Source organism: Schistocerca gregaria, chromosome 9, assembly GCF_023897955.1.
Source record: "Schistocerca gregaria isolate iqSchGreg1 chromosome 9, iqSchGreg1.2, whole genome shotgun sequence".
In the NCBI taxonomy this organism is placed as follows: domain Eukaryota; kingdom Metazoa; phylum Arthropoda; class Insecta; order Orthoptera; family Acrididae; genus Schistocerca; species Schistocerca gregaria.
In genome coordinates, this window is record NC_064928.1 from 72,695,211 (window position 1) to 72,722,020 (window position 26,810).

The 26,810-nt window shown below is 42.4% G+C and overlaps 1 protein-coding gene across 4 annotated transcripts in view; it reads right to left on the reverse strand.

Annotated features, from left to right (window-relative positions):
• Positions 1 to 26,810, reverse strand: part of LOC126292290 (gastrula zinc finger protein XlCGF52.1-like) — a 352,295-nt gene that overhangs the window by 21,905 nt on the left and 303,580 nt on the right. For 2 of the 4 annotated variants that reach the window (XM_049986207.1, XM_049986206.1), the window contains one exon: positions 515 to 4,775. The exons of 1 other annotated variant lie outside the window; for it this stretch is intronic. In XM_049986207.1, the coding sequence (XP_049842164.1) occupies positions 4,037 to 4,775 (739 nt within the window). In that variant the 3' untranslated portion in view covers positions 515 to 4,036. Of the gene's footprint in view, positions 1 to 514; positions 4,776 to 26,810 lie in introns of those variants that run through there. One more of the 4 variants, XM_049986208.1, reaches the window with a different exon arrangement.

Below are 26,810 nucleotides of genomic sequence, written 5' to 3' on the forward strand. Positions count from 1 at the left end.
TCTTGCTGATGCTACTAGTGGAGTTTTGCAACACTCCTTGTTTGACTGGTTAGGACTCAGCTACTAGAGGTACGTGTACTATCGAAGCACAAGTGAACGTGTCTCTGCTCGGTTACTTTCACTCAATGTCTGATGCCCAGATTCAGCGCATATGTATAACAAAACTTGATCAGTCTAACATGAGATCTGTTTCTGTCTATCTCTTTCCTCTTTTTGACAAGTTTGTCAAGTCTCCCTTTCATGACTGCTCCACCATTCTAAGATTTCGTCCTCGGCTCCACAATACTCTAAAACACAGACATGGACTGTACTGCATACGCTGTGGCTAATTTTGTGACGCTTGCTGTCAGGGAAACGATATTTCTTTCTAGGTGGCGATGACACTGCACTTGAGTGCTTTATGTTAATGAATAAAAGGCAGAACGTACTGCACAATTAATCTGGAAATCATAGCCCCCAAAAGGACTGTTTTAGGATGATGCAAAATTGTAGAAATTTTAATATTTCCATTAACTACACAGAAACCATTTATTTCACGTTTGAAGTTCGTACCAGGATAACATCACAAATTTGATCTAAGATCCAAGAAGATCACAGAAGGTCTGCCACAGGAACATAACTGTTTCATGTTCAGAATTAATTAGGAACTTCTCACACACAAAAGTTAGGGTTCACCCTTTTGTACTTCGTACCTCCATTTAAAGAACACATACACGTCTGTTGAGCAACTTCTGGACGATGCATAGGCAGTAAACTTGCCGTTTTAATCCAAGCCAGCAAAAATTTATTACAGGTGGCTACTTAATCCCTCCCATTTCTATTACATTACATACACTAGGTTGTTCCATAGATCCATAGTAAGGAGATACAAACGAAGTCGAAAAGTCATAAAATAAGTGTAGATAATATTTACCTATAAAAATAAATTTAAAAAATTGAAACATATTTTCAACTAAGAATAAATTACAAACTGGTCACAAAATACGTAAATGTATAGTGCAGTGAGATGCATATGATTACTTTTAGGCTGTTGCAGCCATGCAACATTAAACAGAAAAGCAGTGTACATCACTTAGTTAGTTACATTTCCATAGACCCTTTGAGCGATTCTTTTATCGAAATGACGTGGAAAGATTCAGGATATGTACACATTATTAGTGCTAACATTAATGAACACATTACCATTTTATTCTCTCACTCACGCAACTACACATAAAAACAAGATTTTTTTTACTGGCTTTCAGTTTTTAAGTAGAAATTCGTCAGTGGTATAGAATGAGTTGTCCAGGAGAAGTGATTCCAAATTGGATTTAAATCTTGATTCGCTACTTGTAAGATATTTTATGTTATAGATTATTTTCCCTCTAGTATTGTAACGATATACGTCAATGTTCTTCCCAAATTGTGATGGGCTGTTTCTGACGAATTCATTAGCGAAAATATGTATTGTGACGGAGCAGTTAAAATACTTAGCCCCTTGAACAGGTACCTACATGGTGTCCGTTGCTGAACACCACATAGTATTCTTACTGCAAGCTTTAATGTAATGAATATTTTTTCTCCAAGTCATGAGTTACCCCAGAAAATTATTCCGTACGACATTATTGAGTGGAAATATGTAAAATGTGTCAGGAAGCTGATACGCTTGTTTCCAAGAGTAGCAATTATACACAGAGCGAAAATAACTTAACGTAATTGTTTGAGAAGCTCAGTAATGAGCTTCTTCCAGTTCAAGTTTTCATCAATACGTACACCTAAAAATTTGAAGCATTCTGTACTACTCACGGGTTCCTGCTCACGTGTTACATCAACTGTTGGTATGACACTTATTTCTTTTTCAGAACTGAATGTATTTTTTTTTTTTTGAATATTTAGGGAGAGCCCACTTTGAGAAAATCACTTAATAATTATTTGGAAAATGTTATTTGCTAACTCTTCTATTGCTTTCTCTCTAATAGGATTTATTATAACTCTAGTATCATCTGCACATGTAGCATTTTGCTTACTGAATGTTAAGCGAAAAGTCATTCATATATACATGTGCCATACACTGTTCACATACTACACGAGAGATATGCAGAAGTCACAGTTCAAGTAACACTCACGTTACTTGATAAGATTAGCAATATATACATCAGTCACATCTGCTAAAAAGTGGAGAAATTCAGCCGGATATAAATAAATTCTATTTGGCTCCGCTTAAACTAAATTTTATAAGTAGTTACACTTTTTATGGTTGCTGGTAAGTTATTGAAAGTATGTGTTCCTGAATAATGGACGCCTTTCTGGACCATTGATCTTTATGAAGGTTGTTCTTATGTCTAGTACTGATTACAAGAATTGAGCTGTTAGTTTAAGACAGAGATGTATTAACTATTACAAATAACATTAAGGAATAAATGTACTGGGAAGCAGTAGTATCCACATTTCCTTGAACAGGTCTTCGCAAGACGTTCCTTCGATGTGCATACATTGGTATCACTCATTCAAATTTTTACTGCACTTACGCCACGTGGTTCCAGACAGACACAGCATACGATTCCATCATCGCTTCTATGCTCGGCTACAGGAAGTAATGTGGGCCACCTGTCCCTTTCGGATCTGCTCACCCCATCTCACAATCTCTAATCGCTTATTCGGTTTCTCTAGACACTAGTAATTATTGAGCTGTCTGCTATGAAGTAAGGAGAATCGTGAATGTGTGCCTCGCTATTACGTTTGTTAGTAGCCACGTGTGCCCACAGCATTAGATGGTGGTGGTGGTGGTGGTGGTGGTGGTGGTGGTGGTTAGTGTTTAACGTCCCGTCGACAACGAGGTCATTTGAGACGGAGCGCAAGCTCGGGTTAGGGAAGGATTGGGAAGGAAATCGGCCGTGCTCTTTCAAAGGAACCATCCTGGCATTTGCCTGAAACGATTTATGGAAATCACGGAAAACCTAAATCCGGATGGCCGGAAACGGGATTGAACCGTCGTCCTCCCGAAAGCGAGTCCAGTGTGCTAACCACTCGGCCACCTCGCTCGGTCACAGCATTAGAGTCGGGGTATCAAGATATTCTTTCGAAAGCGGAGTGGAATTAGAGAATTGCACCTGTTGGTGGTACACATCCATCTGACGCCTAATGAACAGCAATACGATAAAAGTTCGCTCCAGATTTTCAAGTAAATATCGCAGGCCAAGATTTATTGCGGTAAGATTATCTGTGCTTCTTATCGTCTACCAGAACATATCCTCTGGCTTGAGTATCAAAATTTTGTGAATTTGTTAACGTAAGTATTTCTCGACCAAAACTCCAATAGCTGACAAGTACTCAACAGCTTGCGCTACCTTGTTATCTCTCCACACAAACCCACTCTCCATGCTGGTATATTAGGGACCCCAAGCATTAAACATATCAACTGGAATGCGCGACTAACACATGAATAACTTAAGGTGATTAAAAACCACTCTACAATCGTTTGACAAAGTACCATTGATATTGAACGTCTTAGTCACAAGGAATAAAAAATACAGGGTGTGATTTAAGAAAGTCATACTGCTGTTCATATCTTTGTAAAAAATAAAGCTACAACGAAGGCAATGATGCTGATTGATGTCCCCCTGACGGCAAAGGAACATTTGCTTGAAACATTTTGTAATTTGCATTTGGAGAAACAGTTACTTAGGGTGGTCAAGATAAATGGGACACCCTGTGTAGTGTCATAGAATTGGCTATGCTATAAAGACGTTAGGTAGCATACCGACTTTGTTTACTACATTTTATCATAGATTAGTAGTGCAATGTACCATTATCACATGTAAAATAGACAGGTTGTAGATTGGATATTTGTTTAGCTTTTTCATTTACAATTCTTAATATCGTGAAGTTATTTAGGTTTACCCTATTAGCCTAACACAAGCTAACTACCAAAGAATCCCCTCTGATAGACATTGAGACCGATTCAGCCATATAAGCACAGACAGTAAAAGGACTAGACATGAGATTCCATGTTTCTGGTCTTTAGCCTCTTGTGGCACACGTCACAGCAATAAGGGCACTAAACTAAATGCACTTTCAAGTGTCGATTGAGGTTTGATCTATGTGAAAATTTCTTGTGGCAGACGCCACAGCTGAATGGGCGTTCCCCAGTGTGCAGTCGGGCGTGACTGATCAGGTTGCTTCGGCGCGTGAATCTCTTCTGACACACCTCACAGCCGTAGGGACCTTCCCCTGCGTGCACAACCGAATGCGCATTCAGGGCGCTTGTGCTTACGAATGTCTTACGACACACGTCACAAGCGTAAGGGCGTTCGCCTGTGTGCACTCGCGAATGGATCTGCAGTTCCCTTCGACACATGAACGTCTTGTGACACACTTCACAGATGTAGGGACACTGGTTCACGTGTCGAAGTACGTGGTACCGCAAACAGTCGCTTCTTCGGAATGTCTTATGGCACATGTCACAAATGTACGGGCGTTCACCAGTGTGCAGTCGGAAGTGGATCTTCAGACTGGTAGTAGTTGTGAATGTCTTGTGGCACACAACGCAGGAGTGCCGAATTTCGCGGGTATCCACGTGACTGTGCTCCACCAGGTCCTGGAAATGTGCAAACGTCTTTTTGCCGATGATGCAGCTATGCACGAGTGGTCGTGCATCACTTTTATACTGATAGGATACTTCCTGGTTGGTGGAGCACTGCATGGCGCTGTCACTTTCTGCAGGCAGCTCAGCTCTGGTAACGAAACCGCCATTGCCACCATTCCTGTTGTCATCCACCACGCCAACGGCGATAATACTGCAGAAATGCGGAAAAATTTGTGTCAGAAAAGTTTGTAACAACATTGAAATATTACAAATGAAAACTTATATTAACCCTTAACTCACGAGGTAACATTTCTGTAAAGTTTACTACAGTATAGCGTTTTTGGGAGCCCAAGGCTAAAACTAAGAATTAAAACGCAAATCATTTGAGATTTTTAATTCATGTTATACAGTGTGGTCCAATGATAGTGACCGGGCCAAATATTTCACGAAATAAGCGTCAAACGAAAAAACTACAAAGAACGAAAGAACGAAAACCAGATGGCCCTATGGTTCGCCGCTAGATAGCGTTGCCATAGATCAAACGGATATCAACTGCGTTTTTTTTGTTTTTTTTTTTTTTTAACTAGGAACCCCCATTTTTTATTACATATTCGTTTGGTACGTAAAGAAATATGCATATTTTAGTTGGACCACTTTTTTCGCTTTGTAATAGTCACAAACATTTGGCTCTCAATTTTAGATGAACAGTTGGTAACAGGTAGGTTTTTTAAATTAAAATACAGAACGTAGGTACGTTTGAACATTTTATTTCGGTTGTTCCAATGTGATACATGTACCTTTGTGGACTATTTCTGAGAACGCATGCTGTTACAGCGAGATTACCCGTAACTACCACATTAATGCAATAAATGCTCAAAATGGTGTCCGTCAACTTCAATGCAATTTGGCAACACGTGTAACGACATTCCTCTCAACAGCGAGTAGTTCGCCTTCCGTAATGTTCGCACATGCATTGACAATGCGCTGACACATGTTGTCAGGCGTTGTCGGTGGATCACGATAGCAAATATCCTTCAACTTTCACCACAGAAAGAAATCCGGGGACGTCAGATCCGGTGAACACGCGGGCCGTGGTATGGTGCTTCGAGGATCAATCCACCTGTCGTGAAATATGCTGTGCAATACTGCTTCAACCACACACGAGCTATGTGCCGGACATCCATCATGTTGGAAGTACATCGCCATTCCGCCCTGCAGTGAAACCTCTTGTAGTAACATCGGTAGAACATCACGTAGGAAATCAGCATACATTGCACCATTTAGATAGCCATTGATAAAATGGGGGCCAATTATCCTTCCTCCCATAATGCCGCACCATACATTAACACGCCAAGGTCGCTGATGTTCCACTTGTTGCAGCCATCGTGGATTTTTCGTTGTCCAATAGTGCATATTATGGCGGTTTACGTTACCGATGTTGGTGAATAACGCTTCGTCGCTAAATAGAACGCGTGCAAAAAAACTGTTAACATCCCGTAATTTCTCTTGTGCCCAGTGGCAGAACTCTACACGACGTTCAAAGTCGTCGCAGTGCAATTCCTGGTGCATAGAAATATGGTACGGGTGCGATCGATGTTGATGTAGCATTCTCAACACCGACGTTTTTGAGATTCCCGATTCTCGCGCAGTTTGTCTGCTACTGATGTGCGGATTAGCCGCGACAGCAGCAAAAACACCTACTTGGGCATCATCATTTGTTGCAGGTCGTGGTTGGCGTTTCACATGTGGCTGAACACTTCCTGTTTCCTTAAATAACGTAACTATCCGGTGAACGGTCCGGACACTTTGATGACGTCGTCCAGGATACCGAGCAGCATACATAGCACACGCCCGTTGGGCATTTTGATCACAATAGCCATACATCAACACGATATCGACCTTTTCCGCAATTGGTAAACGGTCCATTTTAACACGGGTAATGTATCACGAAGCAAATACCGTCCTCACTGCTGGAATGTTACGTGATACCACGTACTTATACGTTTGTGACTATTGCAGCGCCATCTATCACAAAGTGAAAAACGTGGTCCAACTAAAACATTCATATTTCTTTACATACTACACGAATATGTAATAAAAATAGGGGGTCCTATTTAAAAAAGCGCAGTTGATATCCGTTTGACCTATGGCAGCGCCATCTTGCGGGCCAACCATAGCGCCATCTGGTTTCCCCCTTCAAGCCAGAAAAGTTTCGTTCTTTGTAGTTTTTTTTTCGTTTGATACTTATTTCGTGAGATATTTCGCCAGGTCACTATCAATGGACCACCCTATAACTCTTATCTTCACAGTTATTTAAGTGTTGTTTAAATACTTCTCCGCGATCTTATTGAATACTTCTCCGCGATCTTATTGCACTAAATAACACACGTAGTACTTTACTTTTCATCAGACAAGATTACATACTTTGTCCAGTTTTTTAAATAGCATACAAATAAAAAACTGCTAGACAACTAAACTCTACATTCTTTGTAACTTGTAAATTTTCACAAAGAACTAATTTCCATGGTGTAAACTTGAAAATAAAAATTCCACTCGATAGATACAAAAAGGAAGTCTGCAAACTGCATCAATACTCGGAAGAAATTTGATTTTATCTAACAATCTTAGTATTTTATTGGAGAAACCGAAAGGTTCTCATCACAACTTTTCTGACATTTTTCCTCTGAATGACTCCCTTGTTCGCCAGCAGAGTTGCGATAACTGGATATTGTAAAATCATCATCTTATTCATCTATTTCGTAATGTGTATCACTGATATTTTCCTCCGTCCACTGCCTATCAATTTCATGAAACTTGGGATCGTTAAAACTGACGCGCAGCTGCAAACACAATTTGGTAAGGTAAATTGTTAACAGGGCGTAGCCTAGGAGATCCGAACACCGGTCAATAACACGTATCAACAACAAACAAGGAAGGCGATAACGCAATCGACAATAAAGCATCGTAAGGTTGGCTTTTTAAGCAGGATAGTAGGGAGTATAGGAAAATTCCGCCAGAAATGACCTTAGAGAGTGAGTGAGTTCGAAAACTTACGCGCAGTCTCTGAGACCACACCTCGTGAGTTAAGGGTTACTTTAAGGATTCTGTATCCGAACACATTACAAATATTTGCTACATTTTGGCATGTTTCTTACTCTTATTCCTAAGCGTTTGTGCGTATTATGTTTTTATGTGTAAACAGTGAAACAGCAACAAATTTTAAACTAAGCAACAGCAAAAAGAATTTTTTTCTGTCGACTATGCTGGATCATAATCGTTGAACAGCATTCTACGTGCATTGGGAGTACTTTATGAATTAGGATAAACTTGGGCGGCAGTGCAGATGGGGAGCATAAATTTTGTTGTGTGTCATGGTACATTATCAAAATATTTGTTGTTTCCTGTGGAATGGTACAGATCAGATTAATGATTCGTGTTAGTTTTTCCACTGATTTGAAGTTTCAGCGTGAAAGAATTTAATGAAGGCATTTTTTCAGGCACTATACATCTGCGAAGTGTCGGCGTTTGCGAAAGTAATGAACTAGTAAACGAGAAGTTTGTTACCGTAAATAACAATTATAACACGTAAGCTTTCTTCTTCTTTTCGAAAATTAGTGATGTAGTGTAGGGAAACCCACAGTCTAACGTGTTAGACTGTAGCGGCGACTGCAGGATTTTATGTCAGTTGGGGCAAGACATATTATCCATAAGTATGATTCAGAACTTTTGAAAACATTGGCATTCGCTCATCATTTTCTCCTAATGTTTCCGACAGTGTAATTTTAGTGCCTGTCAGTGTTGTAAATTTAAACAAGCAAGCAGTAAACCTGTTTTTACATTCGCAGTATGCAAGTTTTCCAGTCATTGGTCTTATTTTGGGCTGGTACAGTCGTAAGTGTTATTCTCTCAACGAATTGTTTTTCTGCCATTGGAAACTTCGTACTGATAACGTTTCTCAAATATTGCTTTTGAACCACAACTACAAGCTTCAACATCGATTTTCAAATAGATTTACGTGGAAACTGTACGATTACCCATAACATAAAAGTACCGCCTACAGTTTGTATCAGAATTTAAATAGTTTTGGGTCGAGAAAGAAATATTGGTGGCATTTTGGCGCGTTTTCAACAAGCTTCCACAATTTTTCACCATCTGTCTCGACTCTAAACTGTAATAAATTATCAAAAAGAGTATTTAATTGGATTTTAGGCCTCCGTATCTCAATCGGTATAAAACAAACCCTTAAATAATCACTTTGTTGCCGGTCTGTCTGTCCGACTGTTAAACCCATTTTTCTCACGAACGGGTTGACGTATTACCTTGAAATTTACGTCACATACTAAAAACTACGGTGCCTTGGCGATCTGAGATATTGAAATTTCTAAGAGATACGGTCATTTACGCGTATGCCACGTATTTTGGTATTCGAAGACTCACTAATCAAAAGCTACAGAGTACGTACCGTTTACCTACAGTCATGAAATTTGGCAAGAAGCATGGTTCTACAGTAGAAGTAAAGAAAAAATCCGAAAACTGTGGATGTGTGATTACGCAACATGAGAAAAATTCTTTGGCAATTTTTGCCTGACCACACCACCTGTCTGTCCGCCTGTTAAAGACCCCTTTTTCTCTGGAAGAAGTATATGTATCAAGTTGAAACTCATGTTATGTGCTAAGGTCTGTGCTAACTTAGTAGACAAAGGTACTTAAGCTTCTAGGTGAACATAGACACAATACATTGTCACATATTTTGATACTCGCAAACTCAACTCATCGAAACATGAATGGTACTTCCCGTTGACTTAGCATCCTGAAATTTGGCAAAACGCAACGTTTTACAATACGAGTTATTGTTGTTGTTGTTGTTGTTGTTGTTGTGGTCTTAAGTCCTGAGACTGGTTTGATGCAGCTCTCCATGCTACTCTATCCTGTGCATCTTCATATCCCAGTACCTACTGCAACCTACATCCTTCTGAATCTGTTTAGAGTATTCATCTCTTGGTCTCTCTCTACGATTTTTACCCTCCACGCTGCCCTAAAATACAAAATTGGTGATCTCTTGATGTATCAGAACATGTCCTACCAACCGATCCCTACTTCTACTCAAGTTGTGCCACAAACTCTTCTTCTCCCCAATTCTATCCAATACCGCCTCATTACCTATGTGATTTCCCCGTCTAATCTTCAGCACTCTTCTGTAGCACCACATTTCGAAAGCTTCTATTCTCTTATGTCTAAACTATTTATCGTCCATGTTTCACTTCCATACATGGCTACACTCCATACAAATACTTTCAGAAATGTCTTCCTGACACTTAAATCTATACTCAATGTTAACAAATTTCTCTTCTTCAGAAACGCTTTCCTTGCCATTGCCAGTCTACATTTTATATCCTCTCTACTTCGACCATCATCAGTTATTTTGCTCCCCAAACAGCAAAACTCCTTTACTACTTCAAGTGTCTCAGTTCCTAATATAATACCCTAAGAATCACCCGATTTAATTCGACTACATTCCATTATCCTCGTTTTGCTTTTGTTGGCGTTCATCTTATATCCTCCTTTCAAGACACTGTCCATTCCGTTCAACTGTTCTTCCAAGTCCGTTGCTGTCTCTGACAGAATTACAATGTCATCGGCGAACCTCAAAATATTTATTTCCTCTCCACCTTCTCCGAATTTCTCTCTTGTTTCCTTCACTAGTTGCTCAGTGTACAGATTGAATAACATCGGGGAGAGGCTACAACCCTGTCTCACTCCGTTCCCAACCGCTGCTTCCCTTTCATGTCCCTCGACTCTTATAACTGCCATCTGGTTTCTGTACAAATTGTAAATAGCCTTTCGCTCCCTGTATTTTACCCCTGCCATCTTTAGAATTTAAAAGAGAGTATTCCAGTCAACATTGTCAAAAGCTTTCTCTAAGTCTACAAACGCCTTTCTTTATTCTGTTTTCTAAGATAAGTCGTAGGGTCAGTATTGCCTCACGTGTTCCAAAATTTCTACGGAATCCAAACTGATCTTCCCCGAGGTCGGCTTCTACTAGTTTTTCCATTCGTCTGTTAATAATTGGCGTCAGTATTTTGCAGCTGTGACTTATTAAACTGATAGTTCGGTAATTTTCACACTTGTCAACACCTGCTTTCTTTGGGATTGGAATTATTATATTCTTCTTGAAGTCTGAGGGAATTTTGCCTGTTTCATACATCTTGCTCACCAGATGGTAGAGTTTTGTCAGGACTGGCTCTCCCAATGCCGTCAGTAGTTGTAATGGAATGTTGTCTACTCCAGGGACCTTGTTTCGACTCAGGTCTTTCAGTGCTCTGTCAAACTCTTCACGCAGTATCATTTCTCCCATTTCATCATCATCTACATCTCCTTCCATTTCCATAATATTGTCCTCATGAACATCGCCGTTGTATAAACCTTCGATATACTCAAATGGTTCAAATGGCTCTGAGCAGTATGGGACTCAACTGCTGTGGTCATTAGTCCCCGAGAACTTAGAACTACTTAAACCTAACTAACCTAAGGACATCACACACATCCATGCCCGAGGCAGGATTCGAACCTGCGACCGTAGCAGTCGCACGGTTCCGGACTGCGCGCCTAGAACCGTGAGACCACCGCGGCCGGCCTTTCGATATACTCCTTCCACCTTTCTGCTTTCCCTTCTTTGCTTAGAATTGGGTTTCCATTAAAGCTCTTGACATTCAAGCAAGTGGTTCTCTTTTCTCCAAAGGTCTCTTTAATTTTCCTGTAGGCTGTATCTATCTTACCCCTGGTGATATACGCCTCTACATCCTTACATTTGTCCTCTAGCCATCCCTGCTTAGCCATTTTGCATTTTTCTGTCGATCTAATTTTTGAGACGTTTGCATTCCTTTTTGCCTGATTCATTTACTGCATTTTTGTATTTTCTCCTTTCATCAGTTACATTCAGTATCTCTTCTGTTACGCAAGGATTTCTATTAGCCCTCGTCATTTTACCTACTTGATCCTCTGCTGCCTTCAGAGCTTCAGAGCTACTCATTCTTCGTCTACTGTATTTGCTCCCCCCATTCCTGTTAATTGTTCCCTTATTCTGTCCCTGAAACTCTGTAGACCCTCTGGTTTAGTCAGTTGAGTCAAGGTCCCATCTCCTCAAATTACCACCTTTTTGCAGTTTCTTCAGTTTTAATCTACAGTTCAAGTAAAGAAGAGAAAATCAGAAAATTGTGAATTTATACGTATATAACGCGAAAAAAAATTTTTGTAATTTATCATCCGATTTCAGTGTTGAAATTGAAACTTTCTCGAAAGTCTCGGTATCGCAGGGAGCGACGTCTCACCCGCATCAATGTCGATAACAGGCAAAAATTGTCGACGTTTTAGAATACCTAAATGGATGAATTGTCTATATACGTAATTAATTAAGTGGTTCAAATGGGTCTGAGCAGTATGGGACTCAACTGCTGAGGTCATCAGTCCCCTAGAACTTAGAACTACTTAAACCTAACTAACCTAAGGACATCACACACATCCATGCCCGACGCAGGATTCGAACCTGCGACCGTAGCGCCTAGAACCGCTTGGTCACACCGGGCGGCCTATGTAATTAAGTTTAGACTGAAACGGTTAGGGCACGGGTCCTACCCGCACTGCGGCACGTTCTTACTTCTAAAGTCACGTCCAGTAAAAGATAAACCAATACGTAAGAACCAATCGATATCAACTTAGTGCGATCAGTTTTGTGTTAATTTTTCAAGATTGTGACTGGGGAGTTGTTCTACTCTCTATGTTTCGGCGTTTTATGATGTTAACAAAATTACTTGACTTTCTATCTACACTCCTGGAAATGGAAAAAAGAACACATTGACACCGGTGTGTCAGACCCACCATACTTGCTCCGGACACTGCGAGAGGGCTGTACAAGCAATGATCACACGCGCGGCACAGCGGACACACCAGGAACCGCGGTGTTGGCCGTCGAATGGCGCTAGCTGAGCAGCATTTGTGCACCGCCGCCGTCAGTGTCAGCCAGTTTGCCGTGGCATACGGAGTTCCATCGCAGTCTTTAACACTGGTAGCATGCCGCGACAGCGTGGACGTGAACCGTATGTGCAGTTGACAGACTTTGAGCGAGGGCGTATACTGGGCATGCGGGAGGCCGGGTGGACGTACCGCCGAATTGCTCAACACGTGGGGCGTGAGGTCTCCACAGTACATCGATGTTGTCGCCAGTGGTCGGCGGAAGGTGCACGTGCCCGTCGACCTGGGACCGGACCGCAGCGACGCACAGATGCACGCCAAGACCGTAGGATCCTACGCAGTGCCGTAGGGGACCGCACCGCCACTTCGCAGCAAATTAGGGACACTGTTGCTCCTGGGGTATCGCCGAGGACCATTCGCAACCGTCTCCATGAAGCTGGACTACGGTCCCGCACACCGTTAGACCGTCTTCCGCTCACGCCCCAACATCGTGCAGCCCGCCTCCAGTGGTGTCGCGACAGGCTTGAATGGAGGGACGAATGGAGACGTGTCGTCTTCAGCGATGAGAGTCGCTTCTGCCTTGGTGCCAATGATGGTCGTATTCGTGTTTGGCGCCGTGCAGGTGAGCGCCACAATCAGGACTACATACGACCGAGGCACACAGGGCCAACACCCGGCATCATGGTGTGGGGAGCGATCCCCTACACTGGCCGTACACCTCTGGTGATCGTCGAGGGGACACTGAATAGTGCACGGTACATCCAAACCGTCATCGAACCCATCGTTCTACCATTCCTAGACCAGCAAGGGAACTTGCTGTTCCAACAGGACAATGCACATCCGCATGTATCCCGTGCCACCCAACGTGCTCTAGAAGGTGTAAGTCAACTACCCTGGCCAGCAAGATCTCCGGATCTGTCCCCCATTGAGCATGTTTGGGACTGGCTGAAGCGTCGTCTCACGCGGTCTGCACGTCCAGCACGAACGCTGGTCCAACTGAGGCGCCAGGTGGAAATGGCATGGCAAGCCGTTCCACAGGACTACATCCAGCATCTCTACGATCGTCGCCATGGGAGAATAGCAGCCTGCATTGCTGCGAAAGGTGGACATACACTGTACTAGTGCCGACATTGTGCATGCTCTGTTGCCTGTGTCTATGTGCCTGTGGTTCTGTCAGTGTGATCATGTGATGTATCTGACCCCAGGAATGTGTCAATAAAGTTTCCCCTTCCTGGGACAATGAATTCACGGTGTTCTTATTTCAATTTCCAGGAGTGTACATCTTCCTACCATATAGAATTTACAAGTAGTTTCGCAGACTCACGAAACTTTTTGAAATTGTTGAATGGATGGCTTATGACTACGCAACTTAGAAAAGGCGCTTCTGGTTGCTGTACAATAAACCAACCATGGATATAACGATAAACAGTCCAACGAAATGTTCCTTTTATACTATCTACGTCATTCTCAAAATTATAATTTTCGTCAGATTGTCCGCCTGCTTAGCTGGGTGGTAACGGGCATACCTACCGTGCAAGAGGGCCCTGGTTCGATTCCCGGCCGGGTTGGACATTTTCTCCGCTCGTGGACTGGGTGTTGTGTTGTCCTCATCGTCATTTCATCCTCCACACCGGCACACAAGTCGCCCAATGTGGCGTCGACTGGAGTTAGACTTGCACTTAGGGGCCGAACTTTCCGCAGATGGGGCCTCCCGGCCAACAATGCCATACGCTCATTTCCATTTTTTTTTCGTCAGATTGCCGTAGATCGAATGCAATCTTATAATTCAGGGAATCGTCAATCTCCTCTTTTTCAAGGAAATTTCGAACATCGGAAATATGTTCCATAAAAGCATTTCCAGCCTGCAGATGTACTGACAAGGTATAGATTGAATCTTCCTGGCAGATTAAAACTGTGTGCCGGACCGAGACTCGAATTCGGGACATATGCCTTTCGCGGGCAAGTGCTATACCAACTGAGCTACCTAAGCACGACTGACACTCCGTCCTTACAGCTTTAATTCTGCCAGTACCTCGCCTCCTACCTCCCAAAGTTTACAGAAGAAAGGATATGCGCAGACACTTTCAGAAGTGCTAGTTCTGCAAGTTTCGCAGGACAGATTCTGCAAAGTTTGGAAGGTAGGAGGCCAGGTGCTGGCAGAAGTACAGCTGTGAGGACGGGGCGTCAGTCGTGCTTGGGTAGCTCAGTTGGTAGAGCACCTGCCCGCAAAAGGCAAAGGTTCCGAGTTCGAGTCTCGCTCCGGCACACAGTTTTAATCTGCCAGGAAGTTAGCGCACACTCCGCAGCAGAGTGAAAATCTCATTAAGATATACATTTTCTCCATCATTAAAATTAGTGTGATTTTAATACAGATATTTGAATCTGACTCGCCGTTCTCTACATGCTAAGTAGACAAAATACGTGAGATACATCCTAATATGGTGTCAGATCTCGTTTTGCCCGGCTTGGTGCACCAGCTCGACGTGGCGTGGACTCAACAAGTCGCTGGAATATTGAGCCGTGCTGCCTTCATAGCCTGCGAAAATGTTGTCAGAGCAGCATTTTGTGCACGTGCTGACCTCTCGATTAAGTCCCACAAATGTTCGATGCAATTCGTGTCTGGGTAGTCAAACCATTCGTTCGAACTCTCCAGAATGTTCTTCAAACCAATCGCGAACGCAGATAAGATACGAGATATTTGGGCTCATACGAAAGACAGTCGTTTTTCCCTCGCTCTATTTTCGAGTGGAACAGGAAAGGAAATGACCAGTAGTGGTACAGAGTACCCTCCGTCATGCACCGAATGTAGCTCGTGGAGTATTTATGTAGATGTAGAACAACTGTAGCCTGGTGACAGCCCAAAAAATTTAATCGTTGTTTAGGAACAAGTGGTCTCCAGGTGGCCTAACACAACCATTTCCAGTTGAAAGATTCAGTTGGACCAGAGGACCCAATACATTTCATGTAAACACAGCCCACCCCATTATGTGGCCACAACTAATTTGTACAGTGCCTTGTTGACAATTTCGATCCATGGATTCGTGGTGCCCGCGCTTTTCTCGAACCCTGCTCTACCGACTGGAATCGGCACCCACCTGACCACGCTACAGTTTTCCAGTCGTCTGGGGTCCAGCAGAGGCGCTGCAGACGATCTCGTGCTGTTATGAAAGACAATAGCGTCGGCCTTCTGTTGCCATAGCCCACTAACGCCAAATTTCGCCGCAGTCTCCTAACTAATTGGTTCGTAATACGACCCACGTTGATTTCTGCAGTTACTTCATGGACTTGCTTGTGTGTTAGCACTGACAACTCTTACCAAAACGCCGCGGCTCTCGGTCCTTACGTGAAAGCCGTCGGCCACTGCGTCGCCCGCGGTGAGAGATAATGCCCGAAATTTGGTATTCTCGGCACACTCTTGACACTGAAGAACTCGGATTGTTGAATTCCCTAACTGTTTCCGAAGTGGAATATCCCAGGCGTCTAGCTGCATCTAACATTCCGCGATCAAAGTCTGTCAATTAATCGTGTGGCCGTGATGACGTCGGAAACCTTTTCACATGAGTCACGTGAGTAGAAATGACGGCTCCGTCAATGCAGTGCCCTTTTATACCTTGTGTACAACTGAGACTTGTGTGAGTGAATTCCTAAGGGACCGAACTCTTGAGGTCATCGGCCTGTAGACTCACACACTACTTAAACTAACTTAAGCTAAGAACAACACATACACACCCATGCCCGAGGAAGGGTTCGAACCTCCGGCGGGAGGGGGTGCGCAACCCGTGACATGACGCCTCAAACTGCGCGGCCATTCTGCGCGGCCCACCGTTTGTACACTCCTGGAAATGGAAAAAAGAACACATTGACACCGGTGTGTCAGACCCACCATACTTGCTCCGGACACTGCGAGAGGGCTGTACAAGCACCGATCACATGCACGGCACAGCGGACACACCAAGAACCACCGAGTTGGCCGTCGAATGGCGCTAGCTGCGCAGCATTTGTGCACCGCCGCCGTCAGTGTCAGCCAGTTTGCCGTGGCATACGGAGCTCCATCGCAATCTTTAACACTGGTAGCATGCCTCGACAGCGTGGACGTGAACCGTATGTGCACTTGACAGACTTTGAGCGAGGGCGTATACTGGGCATGCGGGAGGCCGGGTGGACGTACCGCCGAATTGCTCAACACGTGGGGCGTGAGGTCTCCACAGTACATCGATGTTGTCGCCAGTGGTCGGCGGAAGGTGCACGTGCCCGTCGACCTGGGACCGGACCGCAGCGACGCACGGATGCACGCCAAGACCGTAGGATCCTACGCAGTGCCGTAGGCGACCGCACCGCCACTTCCCAGCAAATTAGGGACACTGTTGCTCCTGGGGTATCGGCGAGGACCATTCGCAACCGTCTCCATGAAGCTGGGCTACGGTCCCGCACACCGTTAGGCCGTCTTCCGCTCACGCCCCAACATCGTGCAGCCCGCCTCCAGTGGTGTCGCGACAGGCTTGAATGGAGGGACGAATGGAGACGTGTCGTCTTCAGCGATGAGAGTCGCTTCTGCCTTGGTGCCAATGATGGCCGTATGCGTGTTGGGCACGGTGCAGGTGAGCGCCACAATCAGGACTGCATACGACCGAGGCACACAGGGCCAGCACCCGGCATCATGGTGTGGGGAGCGATCTCCTACACTGGCCGGACACCTCTGGTGATCGTCGAGGGGACACTGAATAGTGCACGGTACATCCAAACCGTCATCGAACCCATCGTTCTATCATTCCTAGACCGGGAAGGGAACTTGCTGTTCCAACAGGACAATGCACGTCCGCATGTATCCCGTGCCACCCAACGTGCTCTAGAAGATGTAAGTCAACTACCCTGGCCAGCAAGATCTCCGGATCTGTCCCCCATTGAGCATGTTTGAGACTGGATGAAGCATCGTCTCACACGGTCTGCACGTCCAGCACGAACGCTGGTCCAACTGAGGCGCCAGGTGGAAATGGCATGGCAAGCCGTTCCACAGGACTACATCCAGCATCTCTACGATCGTCTCCATGGGAGAATAGCAGCCTGCATTGCTGCGAAAGGTGGATATGCACTGTACTAGTGCCGACATTGTGCATGCTCTGTTGCCTGTGTCTATGTGCCTGTGGTTCTGTCAGTGTGATCATGTGATGTATCTGACCCCAGGAATGTGTCAATATAGTTTCCCCTTCCTGGGACAATGAATTCACGGTTTTCTTATTTCAATTTCCAGGAGTGTATATGTGCATATCGCTATCCCACGACTTCTGTCACCTTAGTGTATTTATCGCAGGTGGTATATTTTTCGAATCCTTTACTTTTATTTTCTGTTTTTATTGTTTATGAAGTACAAAAAACTTACGAATATCGGTCATTGTTTCACTCTATTGACCCTGCTTACAGACCTCATTAACCCTCCCGTTTCCGAGATTTTTAACACCTCTATTTTACCAAGTGGGGTATTTGGACTACGCCAAAAGAGTTTTGTGTTTTATCGCAATATTTGTTCTCAGATTTCGTTATTTCCATTGAATGGGTTTATTTATTATAGAGAAACATCTTCTCTGGTTATTAGAAATATTCAAGCAGTTCACATATACAAAGTACAAAAAAATATATCTTTCACTAAATTCAGTACTCAACGAACAGAAAATAATAATCTATGTACCTCAACAGTCACTGCAGTAAAATATACTTTTTTCAACTTTTCAGTCAAGTGCATTTTTGCACTGCATGCACTTCACAGTAACAGTTTCTTCTCTGTGTGTATTATAAACAGGTTTCTTGCACGTTACACAACAGAATCTTGTTTTCCGATCTTCGATTCTCTTGCAATCTTGACATCGTTGTGGCGTTGCTAACTTGGAACACTGGGTCTGGATCACTGCTGTAGGAATTGCAATACCACAAGCTTTCAGTGCATCTTGCACATCTTTATAAAGACCGTTGATATTTTTGGCTCGTTCTTCTATGTTGCCTTTGCTGAGTCCAAATGCCAGACCAGTCGTGAAGAGTTTACGGTAGCTTCGGTTACTCTTCTGCCATTCAGGAAATCTTTGAGTGTACAGAATATATGCATTCAGTGCTGCAATATCTATCATTTCCATGAAGATTCTTAGGGGCCACCGCCTCGTTCCTCTAACACAACTGTATTCTCTTGTTATTTTGTCCCCATTATCTACAGCACCTTTGGTTTTGTTGTAGTGCAGTATGATTTCGGGTTTGTGTTCACTTTTTTCACCACTCACTTGTCTCTCATTATGCTGAGCAGAGAGTAGTATTACTGCCTTTCCCTTCTTTGGAACATAGGAAACTTGGGTCAAGTCATTTGTGAAACCAAACATTGAAGAATGAACTTATCTCTTTCTGTTTGGCAAGAATTCCTTCGGAATCTCTTTCTTATTGGAATGCAAGGTACCAACCAATGTTGTGTTTCGTTTTAGTAGTTGAGCGGCCAGTGGAAACCTGCTGAAAAAATTATCAGTTGTTAAACCATGACCGTTATTCAGAAATGGTTCCATCAGATCCAAAACAACTCTGTGTCCTTGATTCACTTCTCGAGTATTGTCCACCATTCCTGTGTAAATTTGGATCCGTAATAAGTAAGATGTCTTCACATCAGCACAAACCCAAATTTTAATGCCATACTTGTCAGGCTTGCTCTTCATATAAACCCAAAAAGGGCAGTTTCCTCGGTATGTTGCTAATCGTTCATCAGTAGTCGCGTATTCATAAGGATAGAAGTTCTTGCACAAGTTAGATCGAAATTTGTCAACACTACCCTGATGGCTTGTAGCTTGTCCTTGGTTTCTTCAATTCTCTGTGCTCTTGTGTCTCTGTTGTCAAATCGCAAGAATTTCAGTACAGACAAAAATCAGTTTCTTGACGTGGCAGCAAAAAAGGTAACATTACCTCCCCACACATCGGAAGCACTTGTCCGATGTCCATGAGTTCGACCAGCTCCTGTTAGAATTGCTAATACAGCGTACACTTCACTTGCATTTATATCTCTCCATGTCGTTTTATTCGAAGAATGAGCTGCATTCCACAAAGAAATTACTCGTTTGGCTTCTCTATTCGTTTCTTCTACAATGATGCTCACGATTTCCGGTGAGATAAATAATAAAATCTGTTATTGTTTTGATTGTTTCTCCATTATTCACTAAGCCACGTGTTACGTTCAAAATGTTGCGACGTCGACGCCGCCCACCTTTTGGTGGTTCACTAGAAAATTGTAGTCCACCTCCAGAAACAAACAAACCTCCATTGTCTTCGTCTTCTTCATCATCATCATCCTCTTCTTCTCCTTCTACTTGCTCACGTGAATGTGTAGTGTCTTCTGGTATTTCATCATGAGCTTCATCTGATGCTATGATATGGTCTTTGTCAAGAGGTTCCATATATTCCTTCATTTCATTACCAATGTTCCATTCCTTTTCATCGTCACTGACATCAGAATTGGATACAATTTCCACTATCACTTCGCTAGAAAGTCCTTCGGATATCCTTACTTGCAGATGAAATACTGACTCGTGTTACGTCAGCTCAACAGTGAACTTCAAACTCAGTTCAACAATATTAACTAGCAACAATAACAAATATTGGATCTGTGGCAAAACTCGACAAAGAAGATGAATGACAGATATATTTCCCAAAATCTTCTTTTCCTACAAATAAGGAAATAAGACGTTTCATACCAATCGGGGTAGCCTCTCAATCCCACCAATAAATGACTTGAATAACAATGATAAAGCCAAGAAAATTAGACAGTCGTGAGTGTGAATTCAACGTCAATCATTTTAGTACAAAGTCATGAAACCACAGGCATGTGGCCCTTCAGATAACATTATTATAGGGAAAAAATCAACCTGGGGTAGTCAGAATATTCCGCTTGGTAATGCGAGGGTTAAGCACGAATTTCGAAGTAAACCACACTAATGAACCACTGCTCACTTACAGCTCATTGGTGACTATGGAAAAATCGAGAGGCAACTTCATTAACCGCCGATAACACTCCAGCGCCGTAGCAATCAGCTGAGGATCGTGACAGCTCATTATAGAGACGTCCATGCTCCAATGTTGTGTTTATTTGCAGTAGTGGTTCTGAAATTAATTAAACAAAGGGTGTTGTACTACAGTTACTGATGAGTGCCACCACTGTCAGATCGCATAGTTTGGCAGGAGTTCCAATGAAGATAACTTGCAACTTACACTGACAAGCACCAGTCACTGGCCACACAGTACAAATGAATACCCCTTCAGTATATGAAAAGAAATATAACGCAATACGCTGCTTTAAATTAGCACCTGACAATTGTTACCCATTATTTGAATTTCGAAGATGTAAACTTTGACAGAGCGTGCTTTGTCGCTCAACTGCTTTGTTACACCAATCGCCATTTGAGGTTTATTAAGACGTGTGCACCTATGGGATGGTGACTTTTTTTGTTCCCCAGGTAGGTAACATTTCCGAAATCGAACTCTCGCCACGTGTATCCTTAATGTGGGAAGTGTGTGACAGATAAGTAGGTTTGGTTCAGAAATAAAACTCGAAAAATGCTGAGGAAACAGAGATTGTTGGATTCTCGGTGGAAAGGTTGACAGGCAAAAGCTAGTAGAAATTCGTGCTTCTATATAGAGACAGGTAGGCGAGGCATACACCTATTTCCACAGCCATTCGTATGTACCACAGAACGAGTCGATCGTCCAGATTTAGGTTTCCGTAATTTCCCCATATCGTTTCAGGCAAATACCGGCATGGTTCCTTTGAACGGGCATGGTGTGATGTTCCTTTTGCATTTCTTGCTTTTCGTTTGCTTCAAAAGGACAGAGAAAAGGTGAAGAGGTATCCCAGCGTAGAACCTGCGCCTACCGTCATGTATTTTTGATTTTCAAATGTTTAAAAACATAAGATATTTTTCCTGTTCCTCGGTAAGAGGAAGGACGCGCTCTCTGTTAATGAACGAAGGTACACGCACGTTATTTTGGAGCGTAATCGTCGGTAGCCATTTTGGTTGAGAGAATGAGTAAAAAGGCTGTATTTTTTTTATAGAATACAGCATTATTTTAGCAGTGAAGTAGTATGAGTCATTATCCAGAGTAGTACTGTAATATACAAAAATCCAAGAAGCCTACCTGTGTACTTCGGAGTTATCATGAAGATCCGATTGCAATATCATGGACATTGTCAAGATTTTGTCGTGTGAATACAGCGATCGGACGTAGTATTATTAATTGGTAAGTATAAATCGACAATAAGAGAAAAACTTTTCGTCTATGTAGAACTAATATGAAAAGATTCATTACCCATTTACAGGCATAGCCCTGCTTATTGTGCTTGTCCGACACGTCAAAAAATTAATCTGATTATTTCCATATATCTAAACATTTATCACACTTTTTTTTTAATATTACAAAGTGGCGACAGTAACAGGACGATACGTAGTGGGCAAAACTCTGCGTACTAGTACTGTTAAGATAATGAACATACATGTATGTTAAAAATCTCTTTATGTTCTATGTGCTCTGATGACTTAACGGAGACGATGATGTAACACTGGAAAAATAGTAACTGAAAGAAAAAGAAATCATAAATAAATTAGAAGGAAGAAAACAATAATACCAGGAGTGGACAACTAAAAGTACAATAGATGGAAGTACCAGTTACAAGACAACAGGCAGGACCGCGCAATGCATGTAGAAAATGCGTTCCTACTAGACCTATTAGAAAATCCAAGCACCTATTTCCTAAAATCCAGTACCTAAAGCCTCAGAGGTTAACACAACTGCAATCAAGTAGAGAGAGAATGACATTTCTTTATCAGTACGAAGAGCATATCGAGTGAACAACAATTGAGATTACAATTACATATGGCTGTACATGCATTCCGGTGTGCGTGAAATAGCGCGGAAGTAAAATCCAAACAGAGAAAATATTAATTTTGGTAACTGCAGAGGCATAAAGATTTGTATAATGGATGGAAAAAACAATAAGGGAATGTCATTTCAAAATCAAAATGCCAATGTAGTAGACTTGCATTTGCAAAACGTAGCAATGAGTGTTTTGGAACCGTCAAATTGTCTTTATTTGGATGCTGGGCGCGACATGCCATTGTTGCATTCGACACCCGTGAATACGAAACATTTCATTACACGTAATACCGTTGATTACAGTGGACGAAATTAACGATACCTCAAGGCAAAGGAATATTTTAAATGAAAGTAGAACGCGTAGCACAGACGCAGAAGCTGAAGGCGTAGGCCAGAAGTGACTAGGGAAGATACGCAAGCCGTATTTGGAGCCTGAAGAGGAATACAAAATGGCCAACTGACATGAACACAATGAAAACAGATATGAATTAAAAAATGCCGGGTTTAGAGACCAATTTGAACACAGTAAATTCAAAAGTGTCGAGTATAGAGACCAATTTGAAGAGAGTAAATTGAAAAATGTCGGATTTAGAAACAGTACAAGCGGATATGACTAATATGAAAGCAGACATGACCACAGTTAAGTCCGAGATCGGGAAGGTAAATACAAACTAGACACACATATCAGGCGAAGTAACAAATTTGCGCACGGAACTTCACACAGCAGATTTCGCAAATCTCCTCGGAGGTGGATAGGAAAATTAACGAACAAGCAGAAATTACAGATCACGATGTGAGTGAGACATTAAAAAGCATAGTGGAAGAAAAATTTGAAATACACGCACGTATGGACAGGAGCTATCCGGAGTCAGAGAAACTCAGGAAATTTACAGGTAATGCAAAAGAATACGCAGGTTAACATAGATAACGTACAATCAGAGGTAGCGAAGCTGCATTCGTTCTGTGACGACTTACCAGGAAAGAGAAAATCATTGTGGAAATGGGATTACTTGAGTTAGAACGTAGAAGAATCAACTCAGGCATTGCTCAGCTTTACGAAACAGTAAAGGATAATACTGTAGGTAGGCTGTTTAGGTTTTTTTTATTGGTAACGCCGCCGCCACGTAGCGCTCTGTATGAAAATCACTGGCTGTGCCGTGTGCAGTCTGTGGCTGGTTAGCGTTGTTGTAATACTCGCCATTGTAGTGTCGGGCAGCGGCAGCTGGATGCTAACAGCGCGTAGCGTTGCGCAGTTGGAGGTGAGCCGCCAGCAGTGGTGGACGTGGGGAGAGAGATGGCGGAGTTTTCAAATTTGTAAGAATTGGTCTCATGAACTGATATTTATATTATGACTATTAAGGTAAATACACTGTTTGTTCTCTATTAAAATCTTTCATTTGCTAACTATACCTATCAGTAGTTAGTGCCTTCAGTAGTTTGAATCTTTTATTTAGCTGGCAGTAGGGGCGCTCGCTGTATTGCAGTAGCTTGAGTAACGAAGATTTTTGTGAGGTAAGTGATTTGTGAAACGTATAGGTTAATGTTAGTCAGGGCCATTCTTTAGTAGGGATTTTTGGAAGTCAGATTGCGTTGCGCTAAAAATATTGTGTGTCAGTTTAAGCACAGTCGTGTATAAATTGTTCTAAGGGGACGTTTCATATGCCGACCCTTAGCCAAGGATACCTCACTGGAATCTTCTGATTTTTTCTTGTAGTTTGTGTAGTTAGTGTAGCCTTTGTTTATTGCTAGCGCGTAATCATAGAGAGAATTTCCTTTGTAGTTGCAGTCTTTCATTGTTTTACAGTAAAACAGTTGTGGCATGCATGTAGATTTGCACCAAGTATTTCGCAGCTTCGCTTGCAATTAACTAGATATTATTTTCAGTGCTATGTTAATGTGTTCTCTTATTTTTGCTCTTCAAATTGTGCTTTTATGTGTTATCGTGTGAAATATTGTGACAATAATGGCGTGTGAAAAACGTAACACTAGACTCCAAAGTAAACTGAGAAATAATAGTGACGACGAGGGTCGCTTATCAGCACCACTGTGTAGCGAATTAACAGACATTCGAAGTAGTAATTTGGTAATTGTGCATAGGGAAATGGAGCGGGCGGCAAATAATGGTGTAGACAATGAAACAAGTAGTGAACAGGGAAGAATTATCGATCGATCAGTCGGCAACAGCTCGCCTCAGGAATCCGAAATGACAGAACACAATATTGCAAATACTGTAAACTTAGGTTATGGGTCCTCACCGTTTTCTCAAATGAGTCAAGACACATTTTCTGCCTGTCAAAATGTAAATGTTGCCGGTGAAAATGCACTGCCAAAAAGCATAGAAAAACAGATTCCAGACACTAATACACTATTATTGCAATTAATGCAACAAATGGAACAAAATCAGAGACAAACACAGCAAAAGCTTCAAAAGTTAGGCACAATGGAACAAAATCAGAGACAAACACAGCAAACAATTGTTCATGAAAATCATGAGACCTTGCAAGCTAAAATTGACTCAGTTGCATCTACCGATTCGGTTACGCAACTTGCAAAATCTCAAGAACACTTAAAGGACACAGTAGATACTCTGAAAATTGGTTCAGAAAGACACATGGAGGACATTAGTTCATTATCAGAGAAAGTAGTTGAACTTTCGGATCAGCTAAATAATTTATCTACGAAGGTAGATGATAATCTGAATGACACAAAACCGGTAGTCTTTAATGACACAGAAGAGTTCGAACAAATTAGGAAATTCAAGCAAAATCAAAATCAAATTAAAACGCAACACCAAAGAGAAATCCGGGAAGTACAAGATCAGCTGACACAGGTAATACAAGAATTACATATTTCAGAGGACAATCGCGCCCCAGTATGGGAAGAGGGACATAGCAATACAGAACAACCACAAAATAATAACACAGGGCATTTCGGAAATCATGAAAGTAATTGGCAAGGTGCACCGAATTTTGAGATGGAACCGCCGATACGACGTAACAATGACCGATATGCTACCCGCCGACACGATGATTTTGACTATAAGCTGTTCATTACTGCACGTAAATTCAAAACATTTAAGAATTCTGGCAACGACATTCATCCACAAGCGTGGCTCCATCAATTCTCTCATTGTTTTCCTCCCAACTGGTCACTAGCGCACAGATTAGAATTTATGTGTGACTACTTAGAGAATGAACCAGCTGTAAGAATGCGATCGGTCATTCACGATTGCCACAGTGAAGGAGAATTTTACCATGCCTTCCTCTCAGCATATTGGTCCCAAGCCACACAAGACCGAGTAAAACATAGCATCATAATGATAAAACATTTCGAACAATCTCAATTTTCCAGTCTTGTCAAATATTTTGAAGACATGTTACATAAGAATCAGTATCTTTCAAACCCATACAGCCCCTCAGAACTCATCCGCATTTGCTTAATCAAATTACCTGAACATTTACGACAGATTATTTTAACAGGACGATGCAAAGACGACATTGAAGCTTTTCAGGGACTGTTACAAGAACTGGAAATTGACACTGACAATCGCGGAACGCGAAAACAGGAACACAACAATTACAGGTCACACCTGTCACAATTCCGCGATGACAGAAATAATACACGACAAGGCTATTCTCACAACACAAATCGTGACCAAAACAGACACCACCCGTATGACAACCAGTGGCAGAATAATAGTTACAGAGAAAGATCGTATTTGCGTAGTAATGAACATCACAGAGACAATCATAGAAACAGACAATATGGCAACCAGAACTATTATTATTATCACGGGAGACAGAATAACTTCAGACGCAACGGTCCAGCGCGCAATTACGATTCAGGAAGTAATTCTCCACCACGTGGCCGACAAGAAAGAAACTATGGAATCTACCGACAAAATGACAGACCTGAATTGCATCATAACTGGCGGGATTCCTACAGGACAGGGCCCTCTCGGCAAGGTGAATTTGTAGAAGTTAGGTCTCCTAATCCCAGTAACGACGCGGGCCAACAAAGAGGTAACAGACAATGACTCGCACCGCAGGCAGCCAGGTGCGCCGGCTGGCTCAGAGAAAAATAACATAAGACGCTAACCTTGAGAAAAATTTTAGCATTCCTTACCGACGTACACAACATGATAATTGCTTTGAAGTTAAAACTCAGCAAACTAGAAAGGGTAAATGATGGCACCACATTTCACATGTAAGACCGTTTATTGAAAGATAATCTGCTTTTTAACTTTTGTCTTTGCCATAAAAATTTTCACTTTACATTACTAGCTTGCTTTGTCAGACTTAGAAACTGTTAACATGCAACAATGTTTGAAGTTTACTATCCAGTCTAGAACCTACGGAACATATTTAGACAGTATTTACGAGTGCATTGTTAT